This window comes from Aspergillus welwitschiae (assembly GCF_003344945.1).
Source record: "Aspergillus welwitschiae strain CBS 139.54b unplaced genomic scaffold BDQ94scaffold_1, whole genome shotgun sequence".
Classification (NCBI taxonomy): domain Eukaryota; kingdom Fungi; phylum Ascomycota; class Eurotiomycetes; order Eurotiales; family Aspergillaceae; genus Aspergillus; species Aspergillus welwitschiae.
Window position 1 is genome coordinate 1,113,817 of NW_020798695.1, and position 18,472 is coordinate 1,132,288.

The window sequence follows — 18,472 nt, forward strand, 5'->3', positions numbered from 1 at the left end:
CCGAAAAGTTGTGATCGTTGGAGATTTCGCGAAACAAAAGTGTATGCTCTTGATCAACAGCCATGTTGTTTAGCTGTGCTGACACCACTGCAGACCAACTTGATAGCCCTGTCACGCATCTTTTCAAAGCTGAAGAATGCCTCTGGACAGCGTATATCAGATGTGACAAGATAATCCAGGAATAGTTTATTGTATCGATTATCAGTTCTATCTGGTACGACAGGTGAAAGCTTCTGAAATTCCAAGCTCCAACCGCAGCGAACTGATGAGCGATAACCCATAATGCACCTATATGCATGCATCTGCATGTCGGATGGTCATGCGGGCCTCCCGAGCAATGTATCGGCAGCACTTTCTTTATCGAGTAAGACCAACAGTCCGTGCACTTTCTTTATCTGTCTGAGATGCTGCAACTTGCATATGAAGGCCTTCCGTCTGCTTGTACCCCAGGGTCTCATCGGCATTATCACCATTTGACAAATGCCGGAATCGCTCCTTGCGCCTTGCCAGACGGCTTCTTTCACGCTGTTACTCAGTGTTCCTTACGTCAAGATGCTACGCTGTGATAGGACTATCATGATGCATTCTAAGAAACACCAAATAACAACTAAATATTAAGCTATCATCGGTACTTGCTTTTCTCCGCTTGGCAACCCCGCATCAATGACTCCAACGGGCTGTTATCTCTGATCCCTCTGCTGCATCTCCGTGCGATAAGCCTCGTTTCCGAATGTCGCTGCAATGGGGAGGTGCCCGTAAGGGGTAGGGTAATGCGGGATGTGAATATAATGATAAGACTTGTGTGTCCCATGCATCGGTGGCTACATCACAAACGAGGAATTTGGCTTGCCGTTACATCACAGCTGGTATGGCGAATTATCAGCGAGAGCAGGAGCCCATCTGGGCTCCGGGCACAGTCACCCTCGAAGATAGTAAGAGCTCTTCTGGATAAGTGCATGTATAGGACTGACCACGGGTAGTCCACGGCAGCAGTGTGGTCCTCTTCCCTACTCCTTCGGATGACCCGGATGACCCTTTGAATTGGTCCAAGGCACGGAAGACTCTCAACTACACTCTAGTCAGCCTATTTGTTCTCTTCACCTTCGTGGAGCTAGACATAGGTTTCACCGCATGGGGTCCGATGGAAACAGAGCTTGGCTTCACAGTGGACCAGCTCAATGCCGGTACAGCGACCAACTACGGTGGTCTTGCTGTCGGATGCTTTTTTCTGCTCCCTCTCGCCCGTAAATATGGCCGTCGCCCTATCTATATCTTTGCCTCAGCATTGCAGCTGGCTGCGAGCGTGTGGAATGCCAAGGTCTTTACCTTCGGTGACTACATCGGAGCGATGCTGATTTCCGGTCTGGGTGGTGCTATCAGCGAGATCATTGTACAAATGACCGTAGCTGATCTTTTCTTCGTCCACCAACATGCCACCATGAACGGCTTATTTGTGCTCTTTCAGTCAGTTGGAGCCTTTCTGGGACCTGTCGCCTCAGGATATGTCGTGGAATCCCAGGGTTGGCGGTGGACATGGTGGTGGTGCGTGATCTTCTTCGCCGTTATCCTGCTGTGTGTGATTTTCCTTTTCGAAGAATCCAAGTTTCTCCCAATTTTGGATGCCCAGGAAATTATTCCAGATGTACAGGTATCTGGTGTGGAAGAACCTGAGTGCTCTGAGGCTCCTAAGGGCAGGCTGTCATCCGATGATAAGAAAGGGTTCGAACGATCCGTGGAAAGATGTGCTACCACGCGGCCTGGAAGTGAGCTAAAGACCTACCTTCAGAGAATGGCTCTCTTCACACCGTCTGATGAATCTATATGGCCTCACGTGTGGCAGCCGGCTGTCATTCTGTTTACTTTCCCGGCAGTGACATATACTGCACTTACATACGGCTCCACTCTGTGTTGGTTTGCAGTCATGACGTCGCTCCAAGCGACATATATGATTCTTCCGCCGTACAACTTTAGTTCAGTCGGCATCGGCTTGATGAATGTGGCGCCATTCATTGGCAGCCTATTAGGCTTTCCGATTTCAGGTTATCTGAGCGACAAGTCCATCCTTTGGTTGTCCAAGAGAAACAATGGCATTTACGAGCCTGAGATGCGTCTTTGGCTTTCGCTTCCTATAATAGCTTTGGGTCCAGGATCGATACTGATGTTTGGTCTTGGGCTTGCATATGTACGTTTCTACTACTCTGTACCTTTCCATGGTTGGCTAACATTCTCATAGGGTGCTCACTGGGTTGTACTAGCAGTTGGCTATGGTATCTTTGGGTTTGTTCTTTCGTGCAGCAGTGGTATCTCACTGTCCTATCTCATGGATTGCTACCAGGATGTGAGTACATACAGTCCCTCCTTTGGATAAGTATAATCACGAACACTAACGCGAATGTATAATAGATCGTTGGCGACACTCTAGTCGGTGTAGTCTTCATGCGAAATGTGATTGCTGTCATTGTTCTCTTCACTTTGACACCCTGGGTTAATGGTATGGGCATGCAGAACCTTCACATCTTGATTGCGGTTGTGGCGTTTTTCATCTACTCGATCCCAATTCCCCTATTGATCTGGGGGAAGAGGGCGCGTATTGCTACTGCATCGACTTATCGGAGGATGGCAGAGAATCAGAGCGACAATCGGGTGGTATGACGTACAAGCTATCCCTTTCTCAGAAGAAGTAGACTATCAGAATCTCTATATTTACAGAGTCATTCACAATGTAGCAGCTCTATACCAATTCTTTCGTAAGACTTTATTACTGTATAAGCTCGAGCTCTGGAGTAGTAAATTCCTCAACTCAGTCCAGTGTTTACTCTCGACTTGAAGTTTATAGAATATTGACCTCTCAGCATCTCAAGTAATATTGGCCTGCATCCAAACGCACACCTTACAAACACTCAAGCTTCCACAACCCATCCCAAACACCACATACTCTCTTCCTCTCCCCAACACCATTCCTACAACTCCAACCCACCCACCTACTTCGAACAACTACTTCGAACTAAACGCGCAACTCCCCATATCCAACCTGACCACCTCCGCCTCAGGCCTAATATCAAAATCAAAAATATCCATCGGCACCCCCAGCGTCGTACACGCATTGGGAATATCCACCAACCCCGCAATATGCCCTTGCACCGGCGCACAACTCAACAACAAATAGATCTGATAATCACTATACCCATACCGTCTCAAATACTCAATCACCCTCAAACAAGTCTGTCTATACGCAACAGTCGCATCAAGATAATGCTGCTTGCCATTCTCATCGACCGAGAACCCCTCGAACGTGAGATACCTCCCCGGTCCGAACTGGGGCTCCACAGGCCCCGGGTGGAAAATGGGAGACTTCATGCCCATTTTCTCCATACCTCCTTTAAGGACCGTGAACTTGAGAGTGATTATCCCTGCCATTTCGATCGCTCCGCAGAAGGATATCTCCCCGTCGCCTTGGCTGAAGTGTAGATCGCCGACGGAGAATTTGGCCCCCGGGACGTGTACCGGAAGGTAGACTTTTGAGCCCCGGGAGAGGTTCTTGATGTCGCAGTTGCCGCCATGTTCGGGGCGGCCCTGTACTTTTGTTAGTATTAACTGGGGGTATTAAAAGGGGGATGGGGGAAATACAGGAATAGTTCTCGCCCCCTCTTTCGCTATCTTCGCCTTCACCTCCTCGTCCGTTGCACTACCTGCATGCGCGCTCTTCGGCTCCGGAGGCTTCGCAACGTCTCGTCCAAGGGTAGTATTGGCAGCGATGAGCTCTCCCTCGCGACGATTCCACTCTGCCAGGACCTCAGCAGATGGCGCACATCCCAGTATACCGGGGTGAATGAGACCTGCGAATCGGACGTGCGGGATGTGCCGCGAGGAGCAGAAGATGCCTTCGAAGTCCCAGATGGCTTTTGCACTGCACATATCCCCGCCTTTTCATTAGCATCATCAATTATTTATACATGCTGAAGTCTGTAAGGAAGGAGAGGATATCATACGCTTCCGGATAAATCTCATCCAAAAACCCACCCCCATTACTCTTCTCAAAGATACCCGTGAACCCCCACGGCTGGTCCTCGAAGGGCTGCACATCTTGAATCTCGACGAGGAGGACATCGCCTGGCTCTGCAGTCTCAATCTCAAATGGGCCGGAGAGGTAGTGGATCTGCGTGAGGTCGACGTTTTTGATGTCGTCGGCCGAATCGTTGTTCTTGATTTGGCCGCCCGTCCAGTCGAGACATTCGATTTTGACGACTTCGTTGTTGGCGATTTTGGCGTAGGAGGGGACTATTTGTATACAATTCTTGATTAGATTGGTGGTTAGTATGGAGGGAGAGGAGTAGTACCGTCTGGATGCCATCTGTTCTACAAGGATGGGTTAGTGCTACGATTGTGTTACTGCTTATACGGTTCATGGAGCACTTACGTGGAGGCCAGGCTGCTCCCAGGCTGGCTTGTTCAGATCAACTGAGAGAGCGGTGCGGATCTTCTTGTGGCCCATGGTGGATCTCTGTTGATGCTGTTGATGACGCTTGTAATACTAGATGATGGATTGGATGGACGGATTGGGGGTTAGATGGTGAGATGGAACACTTCCCCTCCGCATGGGTAGGGGAGTCCACCTCTTAATACTACCAGATAAATTGTACTAAACGAATGCAACCAACCCCTCAATCCATGGCACCCGAAACTTCCCCTCACGAACTGGTCCAACTTTGTTTATCACAAGACCGAATAGGAATTACGGAGCGCCGCCCTGCTCCCCTTATCTTATCAGGGTCGACGCGCTTATCAGCGGGGAAAAAAGGATGTGGTTTGATTCCACGGCAGTCTTTTTGTCTATGATAACGATAACCCCAAAACTTATAACAATAAGATGCGTGCATGCTTGCATGCACTATGCAGAACCCTAACTGTAACGTACAGTCTCGACTGTTTGGTTTTCCATAATCAACTTTTGTAGGCAAAACTCCAGTCCTCCTCACGACTCATCCCTCAGCTGCTCGCTTACTCGAATTTCCGGCCCGGCACCTCAGGCGCCTTGGGCTTTTCCTCCTCTACAGCCTTGTTCAGCTGGTCAATGTTGTCCAGCGACAGGCGCAGGAACTCGTGCTTGTTCTTCCAGGTCACCTGGGTCTCTGCGAAGCCCTCCTTCTCCGACGGGGGCGGCGGGGGGTCCGTGACCTTGGTGACGAGATACGCCGTGGCGGCTTGCGCAATGCCGTACAGGAGAACTCCAATGAAGGGAGTCTTCAGCACAACTGTAAATGCAAAGGCGAAACCGAAGAGGACGCCCTGACGGTCGGCGAACCAGCGGTTTCTTTGCTCGGGGGTGAAGGGAACGCGGCTAAAGTAGGGGTCGAGCTGGTTGTCCGTTAGGATTGTTCCATCGATAATGTGGCTAGAGTGACTTACCATCTCACGCATCAGGGTACGAGAGGCGTAGAAGCTGTGCAGGAAGGAAACAACGTAGCTCTTCGGGAAGATCAAGCCAGCTCCGAAGATGACAGCCGCAGGGGTAGTTCCCACAGCATCCTTAAAGGCGAAGAAGGAAGCTGCTGGAGTGGCAAAGCGTCCGACAACAGGCACAAGAGACAAAATGGACACGCCCAGGAGCAGAGCGGCTCGTTGGCCGGACCTCCTAAGGAACACCACGATTCTTTCTTTGGCCGACTTCTTCGGCGCAGTGGACTTGACCTTGCCATCGCCGGCGTTATACATGGAAAGGTTCGGGTAGTACATGGCACGCAGAGTGCTCGGGTCCTCTGCCTTGTGCTTATCGACATAGGTCGTGTCCACCCATTTCAACGATTCCATGAAGCTAACCAATCAGCACGTGCACACTATGTAGAGGAATGGTGGCTTACATTTCATCCAATGTCGGAGTGATGTACCGCATCAACGACATGATGAGGAAGGGGACATGGAGGACAGACTTGGAGAGGAAGTCGAGACCCTCAATGAGGGAGTCGTCCCAAGTTACACTCTCGAGGTCGACAATCCATGAGATGAACCAAAGCCCAATCTTGAGTGCGATGATCTATAGCACACCTTGTCAGTTTCGTTGTTGTGCAAGCGGGTAGCTAGAGGATAGCTAGAGGGTAGTCACATACGGGGATCTGGATGAGGAGCTCGACACCCACACCGACCGCGACAGCAAAGGCGGCCTGTCGAAAGTGGTCGTACTTGAACAGGTCAGGGTTCCGCAATGCGCGAACGGCTGTTCAGCTACGTTAGCTGCGGGTAAAGTAGGACTCGTGCCGTGTTTCCCCAAAGAACCAAGCGGGTAGCTAGCCAGCCATGGCTGTCGATCATGGAACTACTAGGGAACTCGGCCGTGCTGAGCCATTGACATTCAGCACCACGCAGACCCCTATAATTCCAACATCTGCCGCTCCCCCTTTTACGCAAGGCGAAAGAAGTCGCACAGCCATTGGCTACTAGAAGCCCCAGGACTCAAGCAGGCAAAAGGGGCCGGACTTACTTGCAACCACCGTCAGTTGAGCGCCGCGAATCACGGCGTTATGATCGAAATTGCCCATGATGTACACCCAAGAGATACTTGAGTACTTTTGAAGATCAGGGACCGTCTAGCAGAAAGGGAGCATCGTACTATTTATAGTTGTGCGTTGGCTGCCGAGGGGGAAACAGCCACAGGCAACCACATAATGCTAAGGCAATGACGCGCGGGTGCGATAGCGATCAATTCCGACTGGCTGAGTAGCCGCCAGACGCCAGGCCAGCAGCCGCCGGGCCCCACACTGCGGCGTAGGGCAGGTGACCGGCGCATGACTGCCTCAGGCCACGATCAGTCCCCGCTGGGTTAGACCCGATTGGGGCAATTCCATACTTTTCCCATGAATTTATTGAGTTGGAACCAAGTTGGGAAGGGTCACTCGCTGGGAATCCCCCGTCCATTATCCATTATCTCACCACCCCAGCTTCTCGTCTCTCGTTTGACCTCATTCCATACACCCCCCCCCCTGCTGATCGTCTCTCCTTATCCCTTCCTACTCGCATTCACTTGCTATCTTTTTCATCCACATCCTACCTAATCCTGTCCCTCATATCTTATTCAATGTAATCCATCTCCTTTCTCACCTTCCTTAGTCCCCATGATCGAGAATGTCTAATTCCTCGGATGCGCCACTACCCCAGACCCAATCCCTTCGCCGGTCTGCAACTCTTCCTTCCAAACTGATTACCCGACCTCGGCGGCAATCCGAGTCGCTGAGGCCGTCGGAGAACGATCTCTTTTACCATCCTTCTGCCAAAGTCGTCCATTTTGCCCCTAGAGCGCTCGCCCCGATCCCTTCCAGTACTGCGCCCTCCGACTTCGACTATCCCGTTGATACCGTTGAGACACTTCCTTGGAGATCCCCTACCGAACGAACGGTCGCTCTTGGCCCGCTTCGCCTGGAGAATGTTCACGGCCTCACTGTCTTTCTCAAGTGCGGCAATGTCGTCCATGCCATCCTCAAGAACTCGCAATGTTGGTGTGTCGACGGCGAGTCAACATTTGTCTTGCGCATTCGCCCTCTGACCTACTATCGCATTGAGCTCCCCGCCGACACCGACGACAATAAGGTTTTGGTCACGGAGATGAAAAATGTCTTGCCAAGGGTCCTCCGTTACGAAGTGACACCATGCCCCTTCAAGAGAGGTTTCATCGTTGAGATACCGGAGGAGGCCAAAGCGCCCCGGAGGAAGAGGGCCTGGCGTCCCAAGGGTCGTCGCGAAAGTGCCCCCATCAGTTCAGTCTACTACCACGGATTGTCCAAGTCGAAGGAGGACCTCACCAAAGACTCAGTGAGTGCCGGGGAAGACACGGATGGCGAAGCGACGGATGACAGCGGCTTTTCGACCAAGGCCAGTAACAGTCCCAGTAACAGTACTATCTTGGAGACTATCCCGGATGATAACGAATCTCCGGAAGCGCCTCAGACATCCGAACAGGTGGACCTTTCCACGCGCCCAGACCCGGAACCCGAACCAAATTTCCAGACCTTGCTGGCAAGGTTTGAAGATAAACCCAAAGACCAGGTTGATCCTGAAACAACGTTCTCATCGAGCGTTGAATCCTTCCACTCCCTTGGACCATCGTTATCTACATTACCCGAACTTGACGCCTGCTCTACGCCTACATCGACCGAGGGTACTGAGCAATTCCAGCCCGAACATAGTGACACTCATTCGCCGTCTGAAGAACAGCCCTTCCAGGAAACAGAGCGCTCGAGAGACCGACTATCGGTATATGTCGACTGCTGGGATGACTTGTCGCCCGCATCGCACGACATGCCTGGAGCCTTCCACGAGCGCGAAATAAAACCGATTCCAACCATAGTCCCCGACATTCAACGTCCAGTCGCAGGCCGCACCGGAACTACCGATTCGAACCCCAATCTCAGCAGTATGAGCATCGAATTTCGCCGACGCTCTAAAGCATCCCGTGAGCGCGAAGTATCCCCGATGCCACCTGCATCGTCTTTGGCAGTCGCAAGACCCGAGAAACATGATGCGGCGTCACTCATTCATAAAACCTGCACACTTGTCCTGGTTCCCCCGATCCAGCTGCTCGTGGTTCTCATCCACATTGCCGCGCGCATTGTCATCGGTCCAGCCTTGGAATCCGCGATGGGTGACCTGAACCGGAAGATTGAGTATGAGGTTGACCATGCCCAGGACACTGTGGATGACTTCGACTTGCCTCTTCCTGACCGATCCGGGGTGTCTGCGGATGAGAGTTCCGACTGATACGCATCAAACCATTTGTCTGACCATTTACATTCATTCTTCACTTTTTGTATACCGCTGTATTCTGCATCTGATGACACTTGCGATTCCCTCTGATGTTTTTCCTCCCCCACGATGACGCATTTGTATGATCTCTCACTGTTCCGCTGTTCCTTCCCATATGTTTCACTAGTCGGCATCTGTACGGTTGTGGGTGGGCTGTCTTTGATGTACACCTGACAAGCACCATAATTTGATCTCCTGTATTCTAGCGAAGTAGTTAATCATACTGATACTATATCTTCAGCCGAGACTGACCATCCCATTCAACCTATCTACTCAACACATATACATCGAAGCATAATGTTCCCATATAACAAATAAAAGTACGTATAATAGAATAAAATCATCCCACTAACGCCCATAATGCATCACACCACCCCTCCCCCAAAAGAAACAATAAATCACCCCTTAACAACCTTCCCACCCTCCTTCTTCCCCTTCGCCTTGCCCTTCTTCCGATCCCTCTTCTTCAACCCCGTCATCCCAGCCTTACACACCTCCGCATACCGCGCATAGAACGCCTCCAGATCATCAGGGCTCACGACCGTCGAAATCTTCACTTTCGATGCTGATGTCGCCTTCGCTACCTTCTTCTTGGCCTCTGCCGTCTTGGGGTTCGGGGCGTTGGTGTTGCCGTCTGTCGCGCGGATGAGGATGGATGGTTGGGACTGGGTGTTGGTAGAGTCGAGGAGAGGCTTCTGGGTGAGGTAAACGGATCCGCGGGTTTTTTGGGATGTGGTGCTTAGGAGGGTGGTGAGGGAGGTGAAGAACTGGTTCGTTTGGTTAGTATTGGTTGGGTTGGGGGTTGTGGTTGTGGTTGTGGGGGTGAAGTACCTCCTCGTGGCCCAGGTGTGCGGGCATTTTTGATGATTGTGTTGTGGTTGTATTTGAATGAGATTCAGGTATATAATGCAGATGTGAACGTAGTGCCGCACTTAGGTGTAGCAGGCAGCTCAATTGGCAATGAACTCAAACCAAATAGACTCCAGCGATAGTATCTAAGTAGCAGCTAAAGACCAGCGGAGATAAACGCATCCACCCCAAAGTCAAGTGCCTCTCACCGCCTCCGTCCTCCGCCTCCGCGGGACCAATTTTGAATCGGCATTAAAAAAAGTTGATCCAACCCAATAATCAACAACCCCCCGATTTGGATGAAACGAAAGTCTCACCATGCGACGTCCTAGACATAATACGACCTCCTTACCGAGGGACCTGCGCGCCGAACTCGGAATTAGAGATACCTACGGCGAGAAGAAGAATAGGAACAACGGACCGGCATCGCGGAAAGAACGCCGTCGGGAAGAACGCTCCGGGAAGAAGCAGCCTCAGTTTCAGCGACAGCAGCGAGGGCCGCCTCCGAAGAAGAGGGGTCGGTATGATGATGACGAGGATGACGATGAGGGTATGGGGGACTTTGACGATTTTGATTTAGATGAGGGTGATGATGATGAGGATGCGGGTGATGTTATGGCGAAACTTGCTAAGGCGAAAGCGGCGAAGGGGAAGGGTGCTGCTCCTGCTCCTGCTAAGGAGGAGAAGAAACAGCCCAAGTCTATTTTGAAAAAGGCGAAGGCTGTGGAGAGTTCTGAGGAGGAGGATGATGATATTGACCTTGATGAGGATGAGGACAACGAAGTCACAATGCGACGCCCGATATCGAAGACAGTTCAATCAAAACTCGAGGAGGACGATGCGGAAATCGCTGCGCTGGAGAAGAAGCTCGGTCTGAAAAAGGGCAAGAAGCTCCCGAAGTCGTTCGAAGAGGATGGTCTGGGTGATCTGCTGGGCGATTTGAATGAGGATTCTGCAGATGAGGGCCGGAAGCGCAAGAGGGAAGCTGATGAGTGGCTACGGAGTAAGCGGAGAAAGGCGCAGGGCCTGGAGGAGCCTGAGGAGGAGGATTTTGAGGAGGAAGATGATAGTGATATGGGAGATGGGCTTGAAGGCTTTGACGACGACGAGTCCATGGGCGATTTCGATGAAGATGAAGGTGATGAGGACGAGGATGAGGAAGAGGAGCCGGCTCCTAAGAAGAAGGAAAACCCTTACGTCGCCCCAGTCAAAGAAGCCGAAAGCCGTCCCCAGAAGTACATTCCTCCTTCGCTTCGCGCTGCTTCTAACTCAGAAGATGAGTCTCTTGTTCGCCTGAGGAGACAGGCTCAGGGTCACCTGAACAAGCTGTCTGAAGCTAACATGGTCTCTATCCTCGCGGAGTTCGAGAAGCTCTACCGGGATCATCCTCGTCAAAATGTCACCTCGACCTTGATCTCTCTGCTATTCGGATTGATCTGCGAGAGATCTGCTCTGTCGGATACTTTCATCATTCTACATGCGGGTTTCATTGCTGCAGTGTATAAGATTGTGGGTACGGACTTTGGCGCGGAAATCGTGCAGAAGATCGTCGAGACCTTCGATGCCCGCGGCGATGAACGGGGTAAGTTCGAAGGAAAGGAGACCATCAACCTGATTTCTCTTTTGTCTCAACTGTACAACTTCCACGTTATCGGAAGCACTCTTGTCTTCGACTACATCCGGCTCTTCCTCGAAGAAATCACCGAGGAGAACACCGAACTGCTCCTCAAGATCATCCGAAGTACGTTATTCCCATCCCTTCCTTCTTAAGCCCGTACTAACCACACCAGACTCCGGACCCCAACTCCGACAAGATGACCCCTCCTCCCTCAAAGACATCGTCCTTCTCATCCAACCCGCCGTCGCGAAAGCCGGCGAAGCCGCCCTCTCCGTCCGTACCAAGTTCATGATCGACACCATCACCGACCTCAAGAACAACAAGCTGAAATCCAACGTGAACGCCAGCATCAGCTCCGAACACATCACCAAGATGCGCAAGATTCTCGGCTCTCTCAACAACACACGAGTCATCCGGGCCTCCGAACCCATCAGCATCTCCCGCACCGATATCCACAACTCCGAGAAGAAGGGCAAATGGTGGCTCGTCGGCGCCAGCTGGCGCGAAGATCCTCTCGAGTCCGCCCGGAAGGAACTCAACGGCCTGCCTACGAACAGCACCCACGCCGACGTCTCAGACAGCGACTCCGAGCCCGACCTCGTCAATATCGCCAAAGCGCACCGCATGAACACTGACGTCCGCCGCTCCATCTTCGTCGCCATCATGTCCGCAACCGACTACCAAGACGCACACGTCCGCCTCCTCAAACTCCGTCTCAAACGCGCCCAGGAATTCGAGATCCCCCGAGTCCTGACCCACTGCGCCATGGAAGAAGAAGCCCATAACCCTTACTACACGCTCATTGCGAAGCGCCTCTGTGGCGAAATGGGCCGTCGCATCAAGGTATCCTTCATGTACACGCTATGGAACATCTTCAAACGCATGGGCGAGTCCGGCGACATGGACGATAGCGATGACGACGACGCATTTGACGACGAAGACGACCAAAACAAACTCGAGATGAAATCCATCGTCAACCTTGCGAAGATGTACGGATCGCTTATCGCAGATGGGACGTTGAATCTGGGCGTGCTTAAGATCCTTAACTTCGCATATCTGCAGCCGAAGAGCAAGGCCTTTGTGGAGTTGCTCTTGATCAGTGTGATCCAGCAGTCGCAAAAGCAGAAGAAAAAGAAGAAGTCGAAGTCGAAGGATGAGGACGAGCAGGATGAGAAGGCGCTTCTGGAGATCTTCCTGCGCGCGAGAGAAACGCCCCAGATTGTTAAGGGATTGATATTCTTCTTGAGGAAGGTGGTCGCGAAGACGGATATTGTGCCTTCTGGGAAGGAGTTGAAGGTTGTTAAGTGGGGGTGTAAGGTTGCGGTGGATGCGTTGAAGGTTGTGGTTAAGGAAGGGGATGCTGAGTGATGTACATACATGTCTTGTGCTGTGTGGGTATGGCGTTTTGGTCATGGTGTTGAGGGGGGTAAAAGCTTGCATAGTATATAGATTCATCTCCTTTGCATTTCATTCGATGGATGAATGTTCAGCATAATGTTGAAGCTTCGCATTGTCGCGTGCTTGGGTATCAAATAATGTACATGATCGCCATATATTACTACGAGATTAGTTCCCATTCCATGCCCACGTGCCATTTACGTGCGCTTTGGACGTGTGAACGGTCCGATGGAATGAGATCGTTCAGGTCAAGGCCTATTTCTGAAGCCGGAGCAGGCTTTCCCAGCTCTACCTCCCAAGCCAGTCCTCGAAAAACCCCGACCACATCCCCGGGGTTAAGATCAGGAACGTTAGTCGCTGTATGTCGGGACTTCTGTTGTCGGGGTGGTCCAAGAAGAAGCACGTTCTTCATCTGAGTCTGGGGCTCGGTATCTGTCTCGTTGGTCTCAGAAGAACTGATGAGTTGACCCTGGGCGAACACCAGAGCACCACAACTCGGCAGGGCCGATTGGCGAGCACTTGTTATCCGGATAGCTATCGTGTAGAGGTGCAATGAGGATGAATCCGTTCTCCGGTAATAGCTCGGACTCATCTGTTGCTGTTCCCTTTTCGCACCCATTTCTAAAATCCAGCTGCGCACTTCCGCTGCCATGCCACCAGGTACATAGTTGTGCGCTGTGGAACGGTGACGGCCGCGCCGCCGGAGAGCACGAGAGGAAGGCGAGAACGGCGTGGGGATGCCGGTGGGGTCATCGTCCTCCTGAGGGGAGGGGGAGCGAGGCAGGACGAATGCTGGTGTTCGTCGCTGCGAGGTTGGAGCCGGAGTTGCGGTCGAGGGTGGTATTGCGGTGTTGGTTTGAGTCTGGCTACTTGGAGGTAGTTGCGATGCGGATAGCACGAAACGACGGGGTTGGAGAGAAGATGGGTTGATGCTTGCTGGTGTTACAGGATGTGGTGTTTCTGCAGGCCGCACGGGTTTCCGGAACCCTGATTCTGGTCGTGTCTGCCTTGGTGTGTGGAAGTTTACCGATAGGGTTGACTCGTCTGCTGCTCCTGGGGGATCCGGGGAGGAGGTCAGGATCCTGTCGGCAGGTCTCCGACGTTGAACGGAGGGAGTGTCATCAGCGTCATTATTCCCAGAGACGCGACGTCTCTTCTGGCGGTCTCGTATAGATCCGAATACTTCATCGAATGCGGCGTCGAGCTCCCCTGGTTCTGGCGGAGAGCTACTCTGAAGTTCGCCCTCGTTTGGTGCAGCGTCATCGTCTGGCTGGTCCGAGTCTTCGATGAACTCTTTTGGGTGAGGAGTGGGTACCTGCTCTCTCACACGTTTTATATTACGTGCGGATGGAGCAGGAGTAGCATACGCAAAGTCATCTTGGTCAATGGAGTCGACTTCCTGGGATGGCCTCGATGAAGCGGGTGTTTGGGAAAGGAAGAACCGCGGGGTTGACGCGAACTGCGGGCCTGCACTGCGACGAGAGGAGGCACGAAAGGGCGTCTAGACGGTTTTAGCTAGAGTAACATGGATACTGACAGGGGAGGCGCGTACAGCTACTGGGGGCATTTAGAACAAGCTAGTGGGGAGCAATTGCGCGACAACATGTCGAGACGCGTGAGTAGATAAGTTGATGCATCCACCGTGATATCATTTGACGGATCATTATGCTTCTTCTTTGGGAAAGCGGTCACTTGATTGGTGAGTTGGGCTAGTTCTAATTAGGTATTGATCAGCGATATGATCTGCTTCGTCTGATTGGCTCTTCATATCCCTCGCTATGATCATTGTTCATCCCAGCATGACCAAGCATCGAGCTTTGTGCAGAGAGTAATTATGGTGGGCTACAATTTGAGTAAAGGTATAGCACGTTGTAATAATAATAGTAGTAGTCATAGAATTCTTGGATTTATCCAACTCCATATAATGTGTGTTTTCAACGAATGACAGTCGTAAGCCTCATTACTCCGTTAACCATAGCCGCCCCGCTCCATCACCCAACAGCATAGATAGTTCCATCACTCCTTTTGTTCGATATTGGTATCCGGGGACACTGATTTCCGCCTGTAATCTTTGTAAGCTTCACTTCATGATTGTGTGTATATAGAGGGACACCGACTTATTGAACTCCTCAATCATGCTCGCCATATTCCCCGCACCACTGGATCGTCTGTCTGGATGATCGTTTGCTGAACCGCCAAAGCTCCCTAACAGTGAGTTGATAGCTACTCAATCATCAGTATATCTGATATATCTATCGATTGGCCAGTGTTGGGATCAACAAACCCATCTGATTCCGGTGGCGTTCCTCTTCCGCGAGTTGCTGCTGCAGAGAGCTCCGGCGTCGATCGTGCTTGAGGTGGCCATACTTCTGAACGAGATCCATATCGATAGCTTTGTGGTAGTTCTTCTCTTTAGAGATAATCTAAGAATAGTTAGGTGAAGAAGTAGTCAAATTCTGCTGCAATTTGGTGGATAAGATCGGGGTTATAAATGCAGTTGATCCCCCCTTCGACGTCATTACATCATGGGTTCCCCTTGCACCATCATATGATTGCACAAATAATGTGCTCTCCCTCGAGAGGGACTAACAGGGACCTATCGATTTGTAACATAAGACCAGCAGATCGCCAAGGGATGCGTCATAGTTAATTGTGTTGCCATCCAGGCATCGACCTATAGTAATCCCTATGCTCGGATCTGCGCATTTGCTTGGCGCCACCGGCTGTGCCAGGCAACTGGCAACTGGCCAGTGCGATTGCCGACGCTGCACGGATGGCCACCTGCAGGCCAGGTTGAGGTCAAAGCTTTCTTGTGACATGTTGGCGATCATTCGGGGTGCTATGGTCAATAGTACTTGGCAGGGGAGGTGTCTTGTGTGGTGATATTTAAGCAGCCGTTGTATCCGGGTGAGTGTACTTCGCCGGGTGACTCGTGAAGTACTGCATCACACAACTGTATCTCAAGTCACACCCTCTCCAAGTGATATATACACCAATAAAGCCATCATACTGTACACCTGAACAGCCACAGACTATTTCAATCCCTCCAGCATCGGAACCAAATCCACTAACGATCGAATCACCACCCCCTCCCTCCCCCCACCTTCATCTCGGGGAACATAAACCCCCTTCCACCCCGCATCAACAGCAGCACGATAATCCTTGTCATAGTCATCGCCCACATGAACACGCACCCAATCAACTTCCTCCTCATCAGCCCCTACCAGCCTCCTCGCCTGCCGCTCAGCCACGTCAAAGATCACCGGACTAGGCTTCTCCTCTCCAGCCTGATAACTCGTGATCACGAGATCAATATCATCGACCTTCTCTCCATACGCATCGGTGGAAATACTAGAAGGATCCTCGAATCCTGGCAGTTTCAAACTCTCGATTTCCTGATCCGCTCTTCCCTTTCCTACACTTAGTCCCAGTGACTGGAGCACAGCAGGCACCCTGTCATCTGAGTTGGACAGAACTCCCACAACTACCCTTTCAAAAACGCCTAGTTTCTGGCCGGTGGTTTTGATTTGCCTGAGGCGCTCAAATAATACGCCCGCGTCATCGTAGAGCGCATAGCCCTGAGAGCTTGCGAAGCGATCCAGTAAGCCCTGGATCAGCTCATCTGGTAGTTTGGTAGATTGATCTGCCAAGACCTGCTGGAACGTGGCTCGTATTAGCTCCTCCCACCACTGCCTAGGCCCGCCGTATTGGCCGCGGATGGCATCCGCGCGCCCATAGTTCGGCCGGCGGCGGGATTGCGCTTTGTAAGCTGATTTGAAAGCGGGTTGCAGGATGGATGGTGTGAGCTCGTGAGCCTGAGACGGTTGAAGTTTGAAGGAGTTAAAGGCGGAAATGTACTGTTCGGGGACGGGGTGGCGCGGGTGAAAGATTGTGTTGAATGCGTCTATGGTGAGGAGGAGCGTGCGGGGGCGCATAGTTGGTTCCTGGATAAGTCGGGGGTCTGTTTTCTGCGATGTCTGTGGTGTTTGTTGTTCAATTTTGTGGTAGGCTATGTAAATCCTGATAACGTGTCGCTATATTATTAAGATCGCTTGGTTGTTTATGATCCCAAGTTGGACAATGTAAAGGAAAAGAGACTGTTGGATTGAAAATGATGATCGGCCTTGGGCAGGAGGAAGGAGTGTATCGGTGTTTGATAACATCATGTTATCGAGTCGGTCATGTGACTTCTATCTATACGAATGGGGATGTTTTTCAGCAGAGTGACTGAAAGTATCCACGGTAATACACCTATGTTTACTATCATATTGAGATACTTAAACTACGACTCGTACGCAAAGACAGCAATTCGGCCGACGAAATGATCAAATACTCCATTTCTAGGAGGGATCACACCTTAACCTTCCACTTCCACTTCCAGTCCAGCAGAGCCCATCGAGACAATATTAGACCAATAAGCCCAACCAAGAGCACCGCTGAATAAAACCCAATGAGAATCTGAGGTGTAGTTGATTGAAGCAAGTCACCTCCGACGGGAACAGTGAGTAAAACTCCGAACGAAGCCACAGAATACAGGGTACCGTAGAACCGTCCATACTCTTCAGTCCTACAGAGCTGGCCAGCACATACAGGAGCAAGGGAGATCCAACCTCCAGAGCCAAATCCAAAGATAGCCACCACGCTATATAGGGTCTTCTCATCATGAGAGCCAAAAGGCAGCCAGACTGTTGCCATTATTATTAACGTGATCACAACGAGGCAGAGCAGGATGTTGAAACGCCCGATTTGGTCAGCCGCAAATCCGGGAAGGACTCTTCCCAGTAAGCTCATACTGTTCAGGACTGTGAGCGAGTAGAATTGCACGTCTACTGAGAAGCCAGCGAAGCGGACGTATGTTGGTAATAGTGCCGCGCAGCCGAAGATGATGAACTCGAAGGAGAAGACCGCCACAGTTAAGAAAAAAAGCCGAGGGGACCGGAAGGCCCGGAAGTCGATCGTCACTTTACTGCTGCTGCCAGTTGGTAGGCGGCCTTTGACTAGGATGATTCCTGCTGTATAGCATCCTAGTGCTAGAAAGGCGATAACTCGGATAGACCACGTCCAGCCATATTTCGAGAACAGGGTCCGTAGAAGTAGTGGGATGATAGCGCCTCCCGCTGATGATCCGCCCATACAAATGCCTGATGCGAGGGCGCGTCGGCGGTGGAACCAGTGGCTCAGGACTGAAATTGAGACTGTTGTAACAATAGCTGAAGCTATACCTCCGAGAATGGAAAGGCACAGGATGAAGTGCCAGTATTTTGTACACTCAGCTAGTAGCATATAGGAAGTGAAGCTGGCTGCGGATCCGCATGTTAATAAGATCCGAGGGCCGTATCGATCGAACAGTGGTCCGACCTGAACTCCAAGAAATAGAGTCAGAAACACGAAAAGTGCGGTGATCCAGCCAACATCGCGGACGCTATATTCGGCAAGCTGGTGCTCGCTGATGTAGTCCTGAACAGTGCCAACTGGAGTATTCATGTCAGTTGTTTGATAACCCCACTTATCTAGTGATGTAAATGGAATCATGAAAAGCTTGGCGTACCTGCTGTTTCAAAGCCAAATGATGGGAACATTATCAAATAGGATCCCAAAAGGCACATCCATGCCTCTCGGCCACCTTCAGGGAAGGCTAGACTGACACCGGGCCCATCCGCCGGCTGATCGGTGTGATAAACGTCAGTATTAGATCTTAGTTCATGCTCTTGAGCAAGTTCAGAGGCGTCCTGCCGGGCAGACCGACGCATTGTGCATGAAAATTATATAATAGGAATAGTTCGATGTAATTGCTGCATCCCCAGTCAAGTAGAAGCT

At 51.3% G+C, this 18,472-nt stretch overlaps 10 protein-coding genes across 10 annotated transcripts; 3 read left to right on the plus strand and 7 right to left on the minus strand.

Moving 5' to 3' along the window:
- Window positions 1–868: 868 nt before the first annotated feature.
- On the plus strand, window positions 869–2,652 carry BDQ94DRAFT_165100 (MFS general substrate transporter; the record flags this gene model as incomplete). The annotated part of the gene is made up of 4 exons (XM_026770202.1): window positions 869–932; window positions 981–2,182; window positions 2,234–2,338; window positions 2,404–2,652. The coding sequence occupies 4 exons, from the start codon at window positions 869–871 to the stop codon at window positions 2,650–2,652; spliced, it is 1,620 nt and encodes a 539-aa protein (XP_026632405.1).
- Window positions 2,653–2,656: 4 nt separating this feature from the next.
- Window positions 2,657–4,696, minus strand: BDQ94DRAFT_132982 (acetamidase/formamidase family protein). The gene is made up of 5 exons (XM_026764180.1): window positions 4,418–4,696; window positions 4,338–4,356; window positions 3,990–4,278; window positions 3,628–3,907; window positions 2,657–3,573 (listed from the first exon to the last, which is right to left on the minus strand). Exons 1-5 carry the CDS (start codon window positions 4,490–4,492, stop codon window positions 2,995–2,997), a joined length of 1,242 nt encoding a protein of 413 aa, XP_026632406.1. The 5' UTR covers window positions 4,493–4,696; the 3' UTR covers window positions 2,657–2,994.
- A 109-nt stretch (window positions 4,697–4,805) lies between these two features.
- On the minus strand, window positions 4,806–6,568 carry usgS (transmembrane protein UsgS). The gene is made up of 5 exons (XM_026764181.1): window positions 6,476–6,568; window positions 6,105–6,211; window positions 5,859–6,031; window positions 5,407–5,812; window positions 4,806–5,355 (listed from the first exon to the last, which is right to left on the minus strand). Exons 1-5 carry the CDS (start codon window positions 6,531–6,533, stop codon window positions 4,999–5,001), a joined length of 1,101 nt encoding a protein of 366 aa, XP_026632407.1. The 5' UTR covers window positions 6,534–6,568; the 3' UTR covers window positions 4,806–4,998.
- A 342-nt stretch (window positions 6,569–6,910) lies between these two features.
- On the plus strand, window positions 6,911–9,030 carry BDQ94DRAFT_132985 (uncharacterized protein). Its single transcript, XM_026764182.1, has one exon. The coding sequence runs from the start codon at window positions 7,117–7,119 to the stop codon at window positions 8,743–8,745; it is 1,629 nt and encodes a 542-aa protein (XP_026632408.1). The 5' UTR covers window positions 6,911–7,116; the 3' UTR covers window positions 8,746–9,030.
- On the minus strand, window positions 9,014–9,790 carry BDQ94DRAFT_132986 (signal recognition particle 14 kDa protein). Its single transcript, XM_026764183.1, has 2 exons — window positions 9,622–9,790; window positions 9,014–9,557 (listed from the first exon to the last, which is right to left on the minus strand). Exons 1-2 carry the CDS (start codon window positions 9,646–9,648, stop codon window positions 9,189–9,191), a joined length of 396 nt encoding a protein of 131 aa, XP_026632409.1. The 5' UTR covers window positions 9,649–9,790; the 3' UTR covers window positions 9,014–9,188.
- A 128-nt stretch (window positions 9,791–9,918) lies between these two features.
- Window positions 9,919–12,743, plus strand: BDQ94DRAFT_132987 (MIF4G domain-containing protein). Its single transcript, XM_026764184.1, has 2 exons — window positions 9,919–11,380; window positions 11,430–12,743. The coding sequence occupies exons 1-2, from the start codon at window positions 9,958–9,960 to the stop codon at window positions 12,623–12,625; spliced, it is 2,619 nt and encodes an 872-aa protein (XP_026632410.1). The 5' UTR covers window positions 9,919–9,957; the 3' UTR covers window positions 12,626–12,743.
- A 72-nt stretch (window positions 12,744–12,815) lies between these two features.
- BDQ94DRAFT_165106 (uncharacterized protein) lies at window positions 12,816–14,222 on the minus strand (the record flags this gene model as incomplete). The annotated part of the gene is made up of 2 exons (XM_026770203.1): window positions 12,816–14,156; window positions 14,208–14,222. 2 exons carry the CDS (start codon window positions 14,220–14,222, stop codon window positions 12,816–12,818), a joined length of 1,356 nt encoding a protein of 451 aa, XP_026632411.1.
- A 302-nt stretch (window positions 14,223–14,524) lies between these two features.
- On the minus strand, window positions 14,525–15,111 carry BDQ94DRAFT_132991 (uncharacterized protein). Its single transcript, XM_026764185.1, has 3 exons — window positions 14,940–15,111; window positions 14,773–14,878; window positions 14,525–14,717 (listed from the first exon to the last, which is right to left on the minus strand). Exons 1-3 carry the CDS (start codon window positions 15,037–15,039, stop codon window positions 14,672–14,674), a joined length of 252 nt encoding a protein of 83 aa, XP_026632412.1. The 5' UTR covers window positions 15,040–15,111; the 3' UTR covers window positions 14,525–14,671.
- A 334-nt stretch (window positions 15,112–15,445) lies between these two features.
- BDQ94DRAFT_5161 (uncharacterized protein) lies at window positions 15,446–16,723 on the minus strand. Its single transcript, XM_026775954.1, has one exon. It carries the CDS (start codon window positions 16,588–16,590, stop codon window positions 15,688–15,690), a length of 903 nt encoding a protein of 300 aa, XP_026632413.1. The 5' UTR covers window positions 16,591–16,723; the 3' UTR covers window positions 15,446–15,687.
- Window positions 16,724–16,957: 234 nt separating this feature from the next.
- On the minus strand, window positions 16,958–18,438 carry BDQ94DRAFT_176922 (putative MFS monocarboxylate transporter). Its single transcript, XM_026772780.1, has 2 exons — window positions 18,204–18,438; window positions 16,958–18,126 (listed from the first exon to the last, which is right to left on the minus strand). The coding sequence occupies exons 1-2, from the start codon at window positions 18,403–18,405 to the stop codon at window positions 17,006–17,008; spliced, it is 1,323 nt and encodes a 440-aa protein (XP_026632414.1). The 5' UTR covers window positions 18,406–18,438; the 3' UTR covers window positions 16,958–17,005.
- Between the last annotated feature and the right edge of the window lie 34 nt (window positions 18,439–18,472).

What these genes read in the sequence shown, in the direction of transcription:
- usgS (XM_026764181.1), bottom strand. Translation starts at nt 6,533, where the DNA reads ATGGGCAATTTCGATCATAACGCCGTGATTCGCGGCGCTCAACTGACG. An exon ending in TCAACTGACGGTGGTTGCAA is followed by an intron (nt 6,212 to 6,475) that starts GTAAGTCCGGCC and finishes GTAGCTGAACAG; the next exon opens with CCGTTCGCGCATTGCGGAAC. An exon ending in GTACCCTGATGCGTGAGATG is followed by an intron (nt 5,356 to 5,406) that starts GTAAGTCACTCT and finishes ACGGACAACCAG; the next exon opens with CTCGACCCCTACTTTAGCCG.
- BDQ94DRAFT_132986 (XM_026764183.1), bottom strand. Translation starts at nt 9,648, where the DNA reads ATGCCCGCACACCTGGGCCACGAGGAG. An exon ending in CACACCTGGGCCACGAGGAG is followed by an intron (nt 9,558 to 9,621) that starts GTACTTCACCCC and finishes CAAACGAACCAG; the next exon opens with TTCTTCACCTCCCTCACCAC.
- BDQ94DRAFT_176922 (XM_026772780.1), bottom strand. Translation starts at nt 18,405, where the DNA reads ATGCGTCGGTCTGCCCGGCAGGACGCCTCTGAACTTGCTCAAGAGCAT. An exon ending in ATTTGGCTTTGAAACAGCAG is followed by an intron (nt 18,127 to 18,203) that starts GTACGCCAAGCT and finishes TGAATACTCCAG; the next exon opens with TTGGCACTGTTCAGGACTAC.
- BDQ94DRAFT_132991 (XM_026764185.1), bottom strand. Translation starts at nt 15,039, where the DNA reads ATGGATCTCGTTCAGAAGTATGGCCACCTCAAGCACGATCGACGCCGG. An exon ending in ACGCCACCGGAATCAGATGG is followed by an intron (nt 14,879 to 14,939) that starts GTTTGTTGATCC and finishes ATGATTGAGTAG; the next exon opens with CTATCAACTCACTGTTAGGG. An exon ending in ATGATTGAGGAGTTCAATAA is followed by an intron (nt 14,718 to 14,772) that starts GTCGGTGTCCCT and finishes CAAAGATTACAG; the next exon opens with GCGGAAATCAGTGTCCCCGG.
- BDQ94DRAFT_5161 (XM_026775954.1), bottom strand. Translation starts at nt 16,590, where the DNA reads ATGCGCCCCCGCACGCTCCTCCTCACCATAGACGCATTCAACACAATC.
- BDQ94DRAFT_132985 (XM_026764182.1), top strand. Translation starts at nt 7,117, where the DNA reads ATGTCTAATTCCTCGGATGCGCCACTACCCCAGACCCAATCCCTTCGC.
- BDQ94DRAFT_132982 (XM_026764180.1), bottom strand. Translation starts at nt 4,492, where the DNA reads ATGGGCCACAAGAAGATCCGCACCGCTCTCTCAGTTGATCTGAACAAG. An exon ending in GATGAGATTTATCCGGAAGC is followed by an intron (nt 3,908 to 3,989) that starts GTATGATATCCT and finishes GGATATGTGCAG; the next exon opens with TGCAAAAGCCATCTGGGACT. An exon ending in AGGGGGCGAGAACTATTCCT is followed by an intron (nt 3,574 to 3,627) that starts GTATTTCCCCCA and finishes ACAAAAGTACAG; the next exon opens with GGCCGCCCCGAACATGGCGG.
- BDQ94DRAFT_132987 (XM_026764184.1), top strand. Translation starts at nt 9,958, where the DNA reads ATGCGACGTCCTAGACATAATACGACCTCCTTACCGAGGGACCTGCGC. An exon ending in GCTCCTCAAGATCATCCGAA is followed by an intron (nt 11,381 to 11,429) that starts GTACGTTATTCC and finishes TAACCACACCAG; the next exon opens with ACTCCGGACCCCAACTCCGA.